The 16,710-nt window shown below is 39.8% G+C and overlaps 2 protein-coding genes across 3 annotated transcripts; one reads left to right on the plus strand and one right to left on the minus strand.

The window, feature by feature from the left end:
* Positions 1-2,432: 2,432 nt before the first annotated feature.
* On the minus strand, positions 2,433-8,311 carry LOC115054997 (tissue-type plasminogen activator-like). The gene is made up of 13 exons (XM_029520357.1): positions 8,237-8,311; positions 7,786-8,011; positions 5,566-5,737; positions 4,876-4,975; positions 4,752-4,797; positions 4,534-4,660; positions 4,368-4,450; positions 4,232-4,273; positions 3,949-4,126; positions 3,685-3,830; positions 3,446-3,586; positions 3,215-3,363; positions 2,433-2,806 (listed from the first exon to the last, which is right to left on the minus strand). The coding sequence occupies exons 4-13, from the start codon at positions 4,924-4,926 to the stop codon at positions 2,612-2,614; spliced, it is 1,158 nt and encodes a 385-aa protein (XP_029376217.1). The 5' UTR covers positions 4,927-4,975; positions 5,566-5,737; positions 7,786-8,011; positions 8,237-8,311; the 3' UTR covers positions 2,433-2,611.
* LOC115054982 (inhibitor of nuclear factor kappa-B kinase subunit alpha-like) lies at positions 7,948-16,694 on the plus strand. 2 transcript variants are annotated; one of them, XM_029520322.1, is made up of 22 exons: positions 7,948-8,191; positions 8,575-8,719; positions 8,819-8,913; positions 9,013-9,130; positions 9,213-9,282; positions 9,375-9,463; positions 9,567-9,656; positions 9,772-9,896; positions 10,046-10,153; positions 10,705-10,840; positions 10,958-11,158; positions 11,598-11,700; positions 11,881-12,004; positions 12,079-12,230; positions 12,327-12,388; positions 12,501-12,610; positions 12,697-12,746; positions 13,436-13,544; positions 13,659-13,806; positions 13,938-13,987; positions 14,510-14,609; positions 15,340-16,694. In XM_029520322.1, the coding sequence occupies exons 2-22, from the start codon at positions 8,615-8,617 to the stop codon at positions 15,397-15,399; spliced, it is 2,205 nt and encodes a 734-aa protein (XP_029376182.1). In that variant the 5' UTR covers positions 7,948-8,191; positions 8,575-8,614; the 3' UTR covers positions 15,400-16,694. The 2 variants fall into 2 exon arrangements, with proteins under 2 accessions (XP_029376182.1, XP_029376184.1); XM_029520324.1 differs by having other exon boundaries at positions 8,593-8,719.
* Positions 16,695-16,710: the final 16 nt, after the last annotated feature.

Consider the following 16,710-nt stretch of genomic DNA (forward strand, 5'->3'; position numbering starts at 1 on the left):
CATACTCACACCATCTTAAACCCATATATGGATTGAGAGAAGCAATAAAGTAAACTGGTGTGTGTGACTAACGGGGGGAGTAGGATGGACTGTGGTTGGCTCAAGTAGCCCCGCTGTGAAGTGTCTGTGTACGTGGACCTGTCCAAACAGACTTTGACAGAAAACATTGCAGCAGGTTTTCTCAGGGACGTTCTGATATATACTCTCAATAATGACGTGATGACCAGCTGGATTGTGGTTGCTCGGTGCAACAAAGTGTACTTACACCACAATCAATCTTGGATCTCTGTGTGTCCGTTGTTTATGCATTTGCACTGATTTATTGCAAATAGGGAGGTTTGTGAACAATTTGTTCAGTTTGAAGTCATCTTTTGTATGACGCGGGAGTAGCAAGTCATCTCAGCGGGTGATACGTTCTTTTTTCCCTGGTCCACAGATGCACGCCACAGGCTCAGATTTGTTCACGAATGGGTCTTTCTGCCGCATATTCTCTGCATAGAAATGAGTGATTCATTCATGACTCAAAAATTGGTCTGGTCATTCACTTGTCTCATGTCCGCTGCAGAGCGATCCGGTCTGTGGAAGTCTCTGGTCTGCAGAGGGCCCTGGTCCATTCTCTAGACTCTAAATCTCTGTGGAGGGATCCACAGGTCTGGTCTGGTCACCGTGGAGGGGTCTGGACTCTGGTTCAGTCTCTGATCAGACTCACATATCACAATCCACCCATCTACCATCTATGTGCTGTAGCCCAGTCCATTCACACTAAGGACAATTAACCTAGACATGACCTGAACCCGCAATCTTCTTATTGTGGAGCCACAGCACTAACCGCTACGCCACCGTGCTGGTAGATCAGCAGCCTCCGTCTGTATTTTTCATTTACAACCCAGTTCATATATTACGTTGACGTTTTAAATATGACATATATACTTTTTTATCCTGAGGGAAAATCACTTACATGCACCATTCACACAACAGGGCGGGGGTCCGGTCTGTGGAGGTCTGTGGAGGTCCGGGTGTGTCAACCGATTTGGTTCCCCCCAAATTCCTGTTCCCCTTTACGCTGATTTACTGCTGAGTCGTGCGTAGTTGCTAAGTTACAGTGCGTAATTAAAAAAAGAACTGCAAATAGAAACACATCTGGGTGTACGGAAAGCCCAATGGAACAAGCCAATGTGTAGGTTACTGGTATGTTATTTATTATATGAAAAATAAATTGAGAATGCATTTGTTCGGCCATTCATTGTCAATCTTTGTGTAAATGGATGCCAGCTAGCATAGCTGTGCGAGAGTAGCCTTCGTTAAGTAAACCGCACTGCCAGATCACATACACTAGTTAGTCGCTTCGAAATGGACTGCTAGCTAACTGGTTAGCTTACTGGTTAGCATGCTCGACTGACGAACTGATGACATTATTTTTGACGTATAACGTAACTATTACTTACCTCTCATTTGGAAACGGGCGGAGCGCCCGTGTGAGCGCAGTTCTTCTTTAATTACGCACGGTAACTTAGCAACTACGCACGACTCAGCTGTAAATCAGCGTAAAGGGGAACAGGAATTTGGGGGGAACCAAATCGGTTAACGCACCGGTCACTGCTGGTTGTGTTGTGTGTTACCTCGTGTTGATGAAAAGACAGTAAACTGTTATCAAACTTATACTGAGCTAAGAATTCAACTTCTTTTCTCATTCCCTAAACTGTCGCTCCGCTAATCTTACTAAGCGATTAGCAATGTCTTCTAGCTCTCTGTCTCCACTCTCTCTCCTCTCCTGTGTGCTCCATGTCTAGTTCCTCCTCTGCCTCCCTTCATGATAGTACTTCTTGTCATAGATTCAGGGTGACGGCAGAAATGGAGGCGAGAATTAGTGAGTTAGAGTCGCGGCTCCACCTTAGCTAGCCCAGCTTATGCTAATGTAGCTAGCCGCCCCTCTGTAGCCGGTGCGGGCCGACCTAGAGCAGCTCCTCTGGCAGCCGAGAGAGTTTCCTCCCCCCAGAGGGGCTAATGTCCACTCTGCTATACAGTTAAAATGAAACCAATTTAAAAGATAGTTTTGACTTTTGGCAAGCGGTACTTAAGGTTTTGTTTGCATGTTCGCATTGTTTACAATAAAACACTTATACACTTATATTATCTAAAATATGGTAAATCAACCGCTTTTAAATAATTTATACACACCAGTGCCCCCCAGTGTTTAGTATAGGTCCCCTTACAATGAGGGCCATTTCAAACTCTTAATAACTGAGTGCAGACAAATGAGAGTCAGTTGTGTTAGATTTCTTAATTTTTGCATCAGTGGCAATATTTATTCATCCATGTTCCTTGATTTCATGTTTGTTTTAGTTTTTTTTATCTTGTATATCACACAGCTGTGTATGCTTTCACGTGTTTGTGCTCCTTGGACAGTGAAAACCAACCAACATACGATAGAAATAATTTATTATCAGAAAAAAATATATGCAACAGCAAGATTAGGAAATTCTTACAAAATTAAAGATAATAAATATAGATAGATAAATATCTTTTTAACAGCTTGTTTCTTGTATGGATGTGCTTAGTTAAATATGCAATTTACAGCAGGTCAGGTCAGGAAATTCTTTATGCAAGAGCTTCATTTTGTGGGATACATTTGTCCTGTTGTATATTTTTTGAGCCCTGTCTGTTCTGCAATCCATTTGTTGTAGTTGGTGACACGTGTGTAAACGCCTGGTTTATTCATCATGGCGCACTTGTCACCCCAGCTCACCACACCAAACAGGAACATCCGGCCTGACACTTCACACACCAGTGGGCCCCCAGAGTCACCCTGTGAGGAAAGGACGCAGCGTGTTGGTTTTAAAAACTCATTTGTATACTGTCACTAAATGTGTTTACATTTGTTTACTTTTATGTTTTTATTTATCAATTTTTTATCAGTATGTTTTACATGTACAAAAAAAAACACAGTCATTAAATATTTTGAGTGACAAGTTCCTGTAAACTTTAAGTTCATGCCACAGATTTTCAAGAAGAGGAAGAAATACCCCTCACGTTGACTTTAACGCTGCCAAAGGTTGCATAGGTTTAAAAACACGAGTACTTTCACATGTGTATCTGGATGTGAAACTGCAACTTCTCTCAAGCCCAGTTCTTCATTTGCTTCTTTTTTTGTTTTAAGCCCTGACCAGGACTTTTCCCTATGCACACATGTTCATACGCTGGTTTATTTGCTTACCTCACAGGCATCACTGGTCCAGTCAGGGCTCCCTGCACATATCATATTTTCGGTGACGAGATTTTGATAGCTCAACTCTTTTGTACAGTCAGTCTTGGAGAGCAGCTTCACATTGGCTTGTTTCAAATACTTTGAGAAATGCCATGCCCCTGTAGACAACAGAGTGCCAGGTATGAGAATCACTGAGGGATCAGCCATCAGTCTAAAGGTAAGTAGTTAGGCAATATTTACCAAAGCTCTCCTTCCCAAATCCGGCAACACTGCATTGAAATCCTGCAGGAAGCTGAGTGTCAGATGGCGGAAGACACACTGTGCGAGTAGACGCTGACTTCACAGCACAGCCTCCATTTTGGCTTCTAAGCATCAACAGTGCTAAAACACGAAGACAAACTTTGAGTCCTAAACACAGAGTTTCTGTTTTTTTTTTCTTCTCACCCATAAAGCATACACAAAGTGATGCTTTTGCTCACCTATGTCATTGTCAAAGCCGGATGAGTGATATTTTTCGTGGGTGATAATTTTTTCTGCATTGAAGTGCTGCTCCCTGTCAGCATCTGTCTCATTGATGGCAGTCTTCCCCAAGTAAACAGAAACACTCTGGACATCAAACTGCTCACTAAACAAAATACACACACATAATAGTAAGCAAACATGTTAAGATGAATTATTTGTATGAGAAGTGCAACAGAGGAAATTATAGTCTGTTGTGCTTTCTTGGTGTGTGTTCTTCTCACATGTCAGCGAAGCAGTGTGCAGCTGTGAGAACCCAACAAGGTGAAATGAGAGAGCCACCACAAAGGAAACGGCCTTGGTAATAGATAGCAGCCACCCATGGGTGCGACTCTATGGCTGTGAAAGATCCACCCACAACTTTGTTCATCCTCCGCTCGGACCTCTCGCCACACGTACGCTCTGCAGGGACACAAAGCGAAAATCAGTGAATGCTGATGACCAAGCTATGACTGAAAAAAAAAAAACAAAAACGGCAAAACATTTCCATTTAAACCACAAGCCTACCATTATCAACAGCTGGCATAGGTTTTGTTGTTGGTGTGGTGCCTGCATGAAAGCAGAAGAAAAAGATTATTAGAAAAAGTCCAATTAAACAAAAGCTATTTCAGGGATTTTTTTTAAGTCCCAGTTGGACTCTTACATTTAGGAATACTGCAGAATTCTCTCACAATCTTCCTGCCTCTTCGAACAACGCACCACGGCATTAAGCTCTGGTCAGGATTCCTGTTGTTAAAGTGGCACAGTATTAAACATGTGGCACATGTCCCTAACATATGGAAATCCCATTCAGGTGTATTAAAGCATACCTGCAGTAATTATGACGGCCAACTTCCTGCAGTGCTTTAATTTTGCTCCACCTGAGACAGCGGTGGCCGTATGCAGATGTGGAAACATGTCCTCTGTAACTGCTCCCATCTCCAGACATACACATCTCTAAAGATAACAATGCAAGGATAAAGGGGATCATTAATTTTATCTGATAAAAAAGTGTGACTGTGAAAAGTCACCTGGACAGTTGACTGACCTTCATCAGCATCACGGTGTTTAAGTGACCTTCTTTTTGAAAAAGCCTGAAAAGAACAAGAATAAACTTACTCATACAGGTTAATAAAAACCGTCTGAATTTACTTCCTCTGATCGTTTCTCACCATGTCTGCACCGAATGCTGCAAGGATGGCAAGGATGATGAAGTGATTCATCTTCTCGTCTCACTTCTCTTTATTGGAACTATTTCTGTCTGGGAATAGACTGAAAAAAAAAACACAACAAGGAGCATAAGGCCAATGCATTCAAAGCTCATCTTCCCTTATATGGAGTTTATCTTTAAGTTCATGACAGGACAAACACATTTGTGACTGCTGAAGAGACACGCGGTCTCTTTTTCTGGGTTTGAGTGGTGCCTGTCTTCAGGTTACACAATGTTACATCTCTGCTGATTGTATTTAAGAAAAAAGCTGTGTCAGAGGAGTTTTAATATCAGAGAAGCACGCTCACTGTAGGCAATCTGTACTGTACACATAATTTTTATCTGTGCGCAGCATGTGCAGCATGTGCACACCATTACGTCACATTTGAAAAACACACAACACAAAATCTAGATATTATTTAACACAGTGTCAACTTGATGATGACAAATTCAATATGCAATGCCAAATTTGTACCCCCCCTCCAAAAAAACCCCAAACAAGCCAAACTTTAACACTTTCATTTTGTAACTGTTTTGTATTCAAACATATTTAATCCATTGTTGAAAGCATGATAAGTAACAGAGTTAAACGTCTGCATACATTTTTCTCATTGTCACAGTCTAAAGAAACATTGTAAGAGATTTGTTTTACCTTTATGTCCAACTTTGTAAATCTGGAGAAGCTCTTTTGTCTGTTATCTCTTCCAGCTGAAGGGAAGGGACTCCTCTCTGTAGCGTCTGATATGCACCTGTGTGATGGGAGGACTCACTCGTGCTGTTAGCTTTTGTGCTGTTGCAGTTCTGATCTTGCCAACACTACCTCACTTTTAAAAACATATAAGTGGGAGGAGCTTATGAGAAGAAATTGAAAACATGACTTACACCCAAATGGAGATATGAGAATTGTTGCACACAAAACTTGTCACGTCCTGTGACACACTACCCCCCCCACCACACACACACACACACACACACAAACACACACACACACACCTCCTCCACCTCCACACAACCAACCCCGCTTAAACCACAATCATATTGTCACAAATTATCCATGAAAGTAACATTAGTGACATTTAATATTTTTATGGTCTATAGTTTCAAAAGTGCTGATCCCACTCAACGGTGGGCAGATTCCCTTAAAAGTTAACATCTGTTTTTATCTTTATCTTATTGCAGAAGTAAGAATAAGAGGTGCAATTGCATACATAAGTAAAATCGGCTCTAAACCTTCATATATTAAATCGGGGCAAATTCCTTAGTTTGGGCTTGCCTGAATGATTAAAATTCGTTTTATTCTGGTCTAAACCCAAACACCATTTGCAGATGATACCAACTACATTTATACCACTTTTATTCAGAGCTGAATTACTGTAAACCATTAAAGCTTTTATAAAAACCTATACTCCATTGAGCCCATAAAATCTTACCACTCCATATTTGCTTTTTTATACTTCAAAACAAGAAATCTTCCAATGCCCAATGTAAGTAGGCATAACATCCCCAGAATGGGTATTGTTTTGAATTTCATGGGGATTTCTTGTGAATGCAACAAAAATATTAGCTGGTTAATAATTCTCATATTTCCTGACAATAGACCAAAATTACATACAAGAATCTGCAGACACAAAAGCTTTGAGCAACAATGAATGATGTCAGTCAGTAAGAATGAAGCAACTGAGCAACACGTATTAAATCATTCATTTGGTGACTTCAGTAGCTGTCTCATATTAGAGTCTATTTTATGTCCCATACAGGTGTTTTACCAAAAGAAGAACTACACAAAAATGACCAAATATTGGGAAACACGGGGTAGTGGTAATTGAAATCACATGTCTGAAATCATCTGCCCCAGCTTGGTCTAGACACTTGTTACCCACTGAATTGTTGTAATGGTTCAAAAGGCGCGTATTTGACTCTTTTTATTTTACTCAACTCTGTGTAATAATTCTATGTACAAATAAAATGAAGAAGGAAAGACCAATTGCAAAATTTGCCTCTGGGGAACAATGACTTATTTCTGATTTCTGATTCTGATTCTGAAAGGGGACAAAATCTTCAGACCACACGTTTGAGTTGATTCATGAGCTACCACGGTCCAAGTGTGCTGTCTTAAAATAAAAATATAAACTATAATTGTCTTCTTTATTTCTAACATCAGCTTCTGTATTTCTTTTGAAAATGGAAATGTGGAAACGAATAATGACATCAACCCAAAGAATTGGGGAAGGAGAACATGAGAAGCCAAAAACCAGAATATGATTCAACTGCAGTTTTGGTTTTTGTTTTTTTTTTTTTTTTTATGAACTTTGATATAAAATTAGAATATACCTCACGAACTTTTTTTTTAGCCTATCTGCCATCATATTGAAGTTTAAACCACAAAAAATTACTATCTCCATAATTCAGAGTTATGAATTTTAGAAGTTGTGTGCAAAATAGGACACACTTTAACCGCCCTCTTACTTTTTTTTAAAGGATTAACTTGAGGAGTATTACGAATGCTTCTTGAAACTCTGTTTGAAGATTTTTTTGGTTGATTATAATTATTGTCAGTTGGTTTGTGTAAAATTTTTATTGATGCATTCGTTGGATATGAGATTCATGATTTTCTTGCCAGGCATATTCAATTTCATGGTTTTGTATCGCTGTATGGTAAGTGCCCAAAAAATAAAATAAATTTAAGTGAGTGCACTGGAGGTTTTCCATCAGTGGGGTTAACTTCATAAAACACAAAAAGAAACTACTGTCCTGCCACGACTTCAGGATGCAACAGAAACCGTGCGTATGGCGCCATGTGGTGGACAAATCGAGGCATTGTGAAAGTTTGTATCTTTGCTTGTTTGTTTTGGTAAAATGAGGAAATACTCACTCCACAGTCCTGTTCTACATGTCGTCCATCAGTGCAGCAGCGTCGTTGCGGTGGTCTGGATGCGGATGGGAGGGAAATCCTCCGCAGAGGGAGCGTTTGGTCCTGCAGAGACTCCGTCCGGTACGCTGCTGCCCAACGCGCATGCGCACAAGCGCCGCCCGCTTGTCAGCATGTAGTTTCACTTTTCCGAAAGAGACCCAGCTCCGATTAAAGGCCGGCAATAAAACTAAAACACAACACAAAGAGACACTTTAAAGCTGCGTTTTATGGACCTTAAGGGGCGAAAGTGTCAGCTCCACCGCTCAGGCTTCTTCCTCAACCCCCCCAAACAAGAAAACAGGTCGTAGACAACACGTTTAGCTAACTCTGAAACAACAATGGCGTGACACCTAAAGGCCATTATCAGGTGAGTGAAACGTGTGTTTGGAGTGAGATGTTTCTCTGAGCTGACCTTTTGTGTACATTGTCAGGCTGTCTTTGGGTTGTTGAACAGGGCACCGATTATCCAGAGACGTCAAGGTTCAGGTCACTGCAGCAACAAGTTGCATTCAGCAACGTGACAAACGTCTATACAACACTGAAGTGTTAAAAAAAACTAAAAATGTGAATGCTGAAAGCAGTTAATATACTGCAGACCGAGTGAAACATATAAACTGTCTCATCAATAAAAATAAATTACTTAACTACTAGCAATGGCGCCATTTCTCCTACTGTTGTTTAAGGACAGCTTAAATAACTTGCAATGAATCAAGTGAGTGAATGGACAGTGTGATATTTGTTGTTTTTCAGACTACCTGTGTTGCCCAGTGTCTCCAGCAGGCCTCACAGTATGGACCGGACTGCACTGAAACAGAGCCAGCCTGGGGGCCCCTGGGAGATGAAGGAGAGACTTGGGATGGGAGGTTTTGGGCACGTCTACCTGTACCAGAACATTGTGAGTTCTGTTATCCACTTGTACACAGAGGAGAACATGGACTGTGAAACCCACATGTTTCTTCAGCTTGCTTTTATTTCTTGTCTGTGTTCGGAGCAGGAGCTGGGAGAGAAGATAGCTGTGAAACTTTGCCGCCTGGAGCTGAATTCCAAGAACAAAGACCGCTGGAGTAGAGAGATCCAGATTATGAAGAAGTGAGTTAAGGTTATCTACTTGTCTTCAAAAAGCATCTTCGGTTTAGTAATTTATTTTCTTCTTGTCACACCTTTTGTATGGCTACCTTTTTTTAATAGGCTGAACCACATGAATGTTGTTCAGGCCAGAGAAGTACCAGAAGAGTTGAGTGCCATTGCTTTAAATGATCTACCTCTGCTGGCCATGGAGTACTGCTCAAGAGGAGACCTACGGAAGGTATCATACTGGTAGAATGTGATTATCATCATCAGTTTATTGTGTTTTTGAACCCGATTAACATCTGTACCTTGTCATTTAGGTGTTGAATAAACCAGAAAACTGTTGCGGTCTGAAGGAGAGTGAAGTCCTCTCGCTGCTTAGTGATATTGGTAATGTTACTTGGTAATTCTACTTTATAAAAATTTACAGTTATCACATTTTATTATGTAATGCATATTAAATAGAAATTTTACAAAAACAGGTTCTGGGATCCAGTATCTACATGAAAACAAGATCATTCACAGAGACCTAAAGCCAGAGAACATAGTTCTGCAGGAAATGGGTGGGAAGGTGAACTAATTCCTTTTTGCACATGCAAAAGCTTGTATAATCTATGACATCATGTATGGCATGACTTCATGTGCCCTGGTCTCTTAAATTATTTTTCCTACAGCTTGTCCATAAAATCATCGATTTGGGTTATGCCAAAGATCTAGATCAGGGTAGTCTCTGTACGTCCTTTGTTGGAACCCTTCAGTATCTGGTAAGTGTTGGATCAGTGCTCTGCAAGTAGTGTTTGTTTGTTTTTGTTTTTTTTGTTTGGTTTTATTTACATATTAACCATCAAGCCCTAATGAAGCTGTCTGTTTGTGCTCCAGGCTCCAGAGCTGTTTGAGAGTAAACCCTACACTGTAACTGTGGACTACTGGAGCTTTGGGACAGTAATCTTTGAATGCACTTGTGGCTTTCGCCCCTTTTTACACCATATGCAGCCAGTTCAGTGGTGAGTAAGCACCAGCAATTTTATTAATCTGCAAAATATCTGTGTGTTCCCTGTTAGTTACTAAATGTATGTATTCTTGTAGATGTAGTTTTCGACTTGTTTCCATTGTTTGCAGTTCTCTTAGGTTACACATTTTCTTGCATTTGTAGGACAAGTAAAGTCAAGAATAAAGGTCCGAAAGACATCATGGCAGTAGAGGACATGAATGGAGAAGTCAGATTCTCAACACATCTCCCATATCCCAACAATGTCAGCAGGTAGAGACAGATGCCACGTTCAGATCCAGTATTAACATGTGTCTCAAGTGGGCAGCTCCAACTAGGTCAGTTCCACACCTGGTATTCGAGTGATCTCCATATGTGTTTTGAGAGTAACCACTTGTAATCTGATCTCGCTTCACCGCTTTATATGCCAATAAACATGTAAACATATTTGTTTGTAACCAAAGCGACTATAACTGTAGCAGCAGGGCAAAGAGTGGGTGAGCGGCTCGATGCACTGTGCATAGCTTTACGGTAAAATAAGGTTTAAGCTATTGAAACTAATACAATATAATCTGTAATGTTAACAATGCAGAAAAAAAAAATTGGCTACATCCAGGTCCACCTCCAAATGTAGCTGGAGTGATCAAGAGCTCAAACATGCTGCTATTGTGTCATTGCTGTGCTCTAAACTTCACTTACGAGCTAATCCCTTGAGACTAATTCCAATGCCAGATCTGTAAAGGGCCAAAAACACTTTTTCATGCCAAGCTTTGCACCTCATTCTAACTTACACCTCACCTTTTTGCGTGGCTGTGTGTTAAAAGGCCGCTGCTGGAGCCAGTTGAGTCACTACTCCAGATGTTGTTACTGTGGGACCCTGTAACACGTGGTGGAGGGCAGGATCCTGAGACAAACAAGCCGTACTGCTACACTACTCTACAGAATATTCTCAACATGAAGGTCAAAAACCATGACTCATTTTAGATTCAGGGAAAGCACACTTTATATAGTGCTTTCATGATTTTATACACTAGAGTAGAGGACAGCAAGCAATGCAAACTTCTCTGATTTCTCCAGGTGATCCATGTATTGGACATGACATCAGCCCAGCTGCATTCATTGGTTTTGGGAGCTGAGGAGAGCTTGCACTCTCTGCAGCTTCGTCTGGAGACAAACACACAGACACGCATTTCCCCACTGAGTCAAGAGCTGCTGCTGGAGACAGGAATCTCCCTCGACCCACGCAGACCGCCTGCACACTGCCTCCCTGATGGACTGGTATGAAACACGTAAACAAAAGCGGCTTGTGTCAATCAGTCCCAGCCAAAAGTAAATACACCTCATCGGACAACGTTTTTCTTAAATCTGCAGATTTTCCAGATTGTTTTGTTCTGAAATTTGGGGTAGTTCTGTCAGTGTTTTATCTGGTAACGTTCATATTCCAACAGTGCAGTTAGTTTGAAATTTACTTTGCAATGGGTCTCTTGAGTAGAAAAAAAGTGAGGAAAATAAGTTGATTTGTTATCACTGACAAATTGTTTATGAATTGTCTGTGAATTAATGCAATAAGTCTGTTTCCCTGCAATATTCTGGCTGTTCTAGGAAAAAATAAATCAGTTCAGTGTAAATTTCCACTAAAGTTTCTGGTTTTACAAATCAGCAAACCTCCACTATCACCCAAAATAGTATCTAAAGCTGCATTCGTTCCCTGTTTCAGCGAGGCTGGGACAGCTCCATAGTGTTCCTGTTCGATAAGAGCCTGACCAAGTACTCTGGACCACTGACTGCCAGACCCCTGCCAGACAGTGTCAACTTTATAGGTAAGATATATAAAGGTAAACCATGTCAGCTAGCCGCTTTTTCTCTGGAGGGTTTGTTTTGGCCTTGAAAATGAATAAACAGACTATATCTTTGTCTATGGCTTCAATTGATAGTTACATTGTGATTTTTAGCTTAATTTAAACAGAATTATTTATCTTTAATGAAATGTGTTGTCACAGTCAGGGAGACCAAGACACAGCTCCCACTGTCAGCGCTGAGGAAGGTGTGGGGAGAAGCAGTCAGCTACATCTGTGGACTGAAAGAGGACTATATTCGATTGTACCAGGGACAGAAAGCTGCCATGTGAGTGCATAAACATTCATATACATAAACTCACTCTAGCAAAATGTCCTTATCTTGTTTTTGTGTCTGTGCAGGCTGAGTCTGCTGCGTTACAACACCAACCTAACTCGGTACAAGAACCTTCTGTTCTCCCAGTCACAGCAGCTACGAGCCAAACTGGCCTTTTTTAAGACCAGCATCCAGCATGACCTTGAGCAATACACCAAGCAGAGGCAGACCGGCATCTGTGAGTTAGTTTAAACCTACTGCTCTGAAAGATATTGTTATTTGAAGCCATCACCGAAGCTCTGAATTTAACTATTTGTCTTGTATTTGTCTAAAGCTTCAGAAAAAATGTTGAAGACTTGGCAAGAAAATGAGGACAAAGCTGATGGGTATACAAAGGTGGGACAGTTAGTTTGTTTTTAAATGCCATAGTAACTCTGTGCCAAATTATTACTTTTTTTTTTTTTTGGAACAAGAAAACAGCGTGTAATCAGGGGTGTTTCTGCTGTAGGTTGCAGATGTGGGGTATCTGGATGAGGAGATAGTGGCTCTACATTCTGAGATTGTGGAGTTGCAGAGGAGTCCATTTGCCAGGAGGCAAGGGGATGTAATGGAACAACTGTCAGTATCTGTTATATTTACACTATAATACGTGCTTTGAAATAACTATGTAAAAGTTCACTTTCTTTTTGTCTTTTTTTTTTCAGTGAGGAAAAGGCTATTGAGCTCTACAAGCAATTGAAAGCTAAATGCAAAAGTTTGTACCTATCATTTCAGATTTCAATAGTAGGAGCTGAATTTTTTTTTAACACGCTGTGCCAGCAACAACCATGGCTGATGTTTTCAGATTATCCATTTGTCTGTATGAATGTACCAGAATGCATGTGAATCCCCTTCAAGTGGACACAGATGTCTTTGAGGGTTGACAGTCACCATGACCTCAGCAATGACATTTTAAGTCTCTTGAATGTCATCTATCAGATTTAGACTCAAAGATTAACAGATTTTCTGGGCAAATGTCAAAGTTTAAGAGAATGATGATCTCACATTCTTATGAATGTGGCATATCAGGAATGGCCAGAGGGAATTTGTTGTGTCTGGAAAAAACTTTCACTCAAGGATGAAAAGCTTGGGGCACCCTGGGTTTTCTGGTACCATGAAAGCTTAGACCTAACCATTTCCAGGGTTACAGCACTGAATAAAGTTATTCACAGCTTTTAATCATAACTGGGGAATCTTATCATACATGTTATTGTCAATACAATTCAGTGCTAAAAGATACATGGTTGTTCTCAAAATATGCAGAAAAATTGATTGAACAAATCTATATGCTAGGCGTCCCAGTGCTATGATTAATAGAATAGATGGCTAGCATATAGTATGTTTTTACATGAATGTGTCAAACAACAATACGTACATGGTCATGGGAAATATCTGTTCATTTAGGCCCTGACCCTCCACATGGCTACAGTGACAGCTCAGACATGGTGAAGACCATACTCCAAACAGTTCAGAACCAAGACAGAGTGCTCAAAGACCTGTACACTCACCTAAGGTATTTTATCCACAAGTGTAGTCCAAACCATGCACAGGTCAACATAGCTGAGTTGTTTGTCCTGAGTGTCATTTGTGGTTTTCTCAATCTCTTTCTCAATCTCTTTCTCTCTAGTACAATTCTGGTGTGTAAACAGCGCATCGTTGATTTGTTCCCAAAGTTGGAGAGGGCATTGGAAAACATAAAAACTGCAGAAGCAGCAGTAATGCAGATGCAAATGAAGCGACAGAAAGAGTTCTGGTATCTCCTCAAGATTGCCTGTGTGAGTGTATAAAAAAAAATCCCACAACAGAAATTATTACAAATAGTCAGGTTGGAGGAGCTGAAAGGTTCCTGATACAATGTTTAAAGTTTATGTCAATTAATGCTGTAGCTAACATATTGTCTGTTTAGGCCCAGACCATTCCTTCATCACAGCCACTCATGCAACGACCCACCGACAGGTAAGCAACGCACAGTCATGGCAGCAGGGAATGGACATCATGTGGCTGTTTCTCTGTAATTATCTTATTAGCTGCAGTTTTGGAGATACAGTGGAAATCCCACCTTAAAGTGATCTCAAACCCAACTGCAATTTTACATCTTTCCTGTGCACCATTAGCTGCACAAGCCTCAAATCTGCCACTAGATGTCAGTCAATTCACATTAAAGCATACCAGCTCACTGGAAAAAGAATTATATTCTGCAGATAACAAAAAGTATGAAAACACCTTCAACGGACAATGCTAGTAGTGCCATTGATGTCTGTGATTGTAACAATTTTGCCATGTCTATTAATTGAATTGTATTGTATTGTATGGATATTTTCTTTGACTAGATAGATGTTTTATGTTTATTCTGTTCTACTCTGATATACTTTGCAAATCTCACTGAGAAAAAGTTAACCTACAGGGATATAAAGGTTCGCTGCTACTACTACTACTACTACTACACACAGACAATTCTTAGTCTCTTCTCTATTTCAGTGAAACTGTTCATCAATTACTGGATGAAAATCAACGTTATCTTAGTCAGCTAACTTCTCTGCTGCAAGATGCCACCCAGGAGATGGAGTGCAGTGTCATGGTACAGTATATGGGTGTGAAGAAACAAGTTCATGCATTTGAAAATGATGCTGAAACATTAAACATTATTACAATTAGTATTACCGTAATTTCCAGATTATAAGATGCTACTTTTTTCACACGCGTTGAAGCCTGCAGTTGAAACAACGATGCGGCTAATTTATGGATATTTACGGGCAACGAGCTTCATGCCACCAATACATTTAGCGTCACAGGTCACAGTGGACCAATGAAATAGTTTGAATTAAATTAAACGCACCCACATTAATTCTTCAGATCAGTCATTTACTTTGCACTTCATGCACACACCCTTATCATGGAAAACACACGAAGCAATGCATATGATGCAGCTTTCAAGTTAAAGTTGATCGATCTGGCAAAAAGGCAAAATCTTTCTGTGTAACATTCTTCCTGCCATATGCCATTTCCTCCCATATTTCCGACATCTGCGGCATATAAACAAGTGCGGCCTATATATGTACAAAACTGTTTTTCTGTTTAAATTTAGTGGGTGCACCTTATATTCAGGTGTGCGCCATAGTCTGGAAATTACGGCAATCCCTTACCACATACAGTATATGGTAATTGTGTGTCATTGTATCTTATTTTTGTTTTTACCCAAAATAAACCTTTGCATTGAATCATTACAAGATCGTGTTCATCGAGTTTTAAGATGATAGCAAATGATGTGTGAGTGGCACAGTGACTATATCTGTCAATTCTCTCTCCAGGATCAGGACTGGAGCTGGACTCAGTATGGAGCAGTGAACGCTGAAACTCAGAAGTTATAGGAAGGGACTAAAATCTCAGTGTAATCTCAATATATACTGTATACAAAGTGCCTTATCAGAGTGACACTATGTTATAGCTTTGTGATTCTATACTGTCATTTAAACACATGATGCTCTCCAACAGTGATTTCCGAAGCATGATGTGGCATGTTATAAAGGTTTTAACTTAAAATTGTATTGAATTATAAAACAATATCAATCTGTTACTAAAACATATTTATTTTGTGTACTGATAATATTGTTGATGCTGCTGCTAACAATCTATGCATGAAGGAATGTGAGGAAATTTTACTACTGTATGACAAACACCGTGTTTAGTATTTGTCCAAACAGTTTAAATGTTTTAGAAAATGGTTGTCTTTTCTTTGAATGTGTTAAACTAATGGAGATAAGAAGTATAAGGATAATTACACTCACACAGTGGACCAGACAGCTGTCTGCACACATGCAGGAAATTGCTTGTTTATAAGACCCAGGGTTCAAATTCCTTTTGGGAGCTACTGAAACCCAATTTGCAGCAAGAAGAACAGAGCAAAATGGGTGAATTATGTCAAAAGCAACAATTAATAAGACGTTAAATAACATTGTCTTAGATAACAACAGGGTGGATCTGTATTTAATTTGTGTTGTCTGTTATGTTTAACAATTGAAGAGTAACTATACAATATTAATCCTGTATGTGAGATAATTCTGCATTTGTGGCTGTTTTACTCAGACATTGTTTTCTGATTTAAGTTTCCACAATACAGATTAGAAGTTAAGCACAAACTAAATCCACAGTCAGGCAAAGCAGTTTCACACTTCAATCAATAAGATCAGCACTCTTTTCGACTTTGTCATAATTGTGAATTATGAGTCATCTGCAGTTATTGAGACACTGAATTAATAACGCACTAACAACCTGAGGGTAAAGAGCTATGGTGTATTTATTTTTCTATTCTGTTGAAAGTTGGTACTTCCTGAGAAGTATTATGCTCAGTAAGGACACGTCATGGGTTTAGTCATGGGGTTTGTTTCCAAGCTTTCTTTGTATTTGCTTGTAGTTCCTCAAACGCCTTGAACAACTAATCTGAAACAGTAGCACCAATATGTCAACACGTTTGAATAGAATATAACAGATAGTGCACAACAATATGGCCATTTAGTCACTGCAAACTTTTCAACACATCAAGCTGTGTCCTATTGTGTGTTATGAACCTGATCTGAACAATCTGCCACGAAATGGTTTGGAAAACATTTAAATTTATTTATTTTTATTTGATGTGATTTTTGCATAAAATTAAAACCTTACAAAACCAAAACATTTACACG

This window comes from Echeneis naucrates, chromosome 15 (assembly GCF_900963305.1).
Source record: "Echeneis naucrates chromosome 15, fEcheNa1.1, whole genome shotgun sequence".
In the NCBI taxonomy this organism is placed as follows: Eukaryota; Metazoa; Chordata; class Actinopteri; order Carangiformes; family Echeneidae; genus Echeneis; species Echeneis naucrates.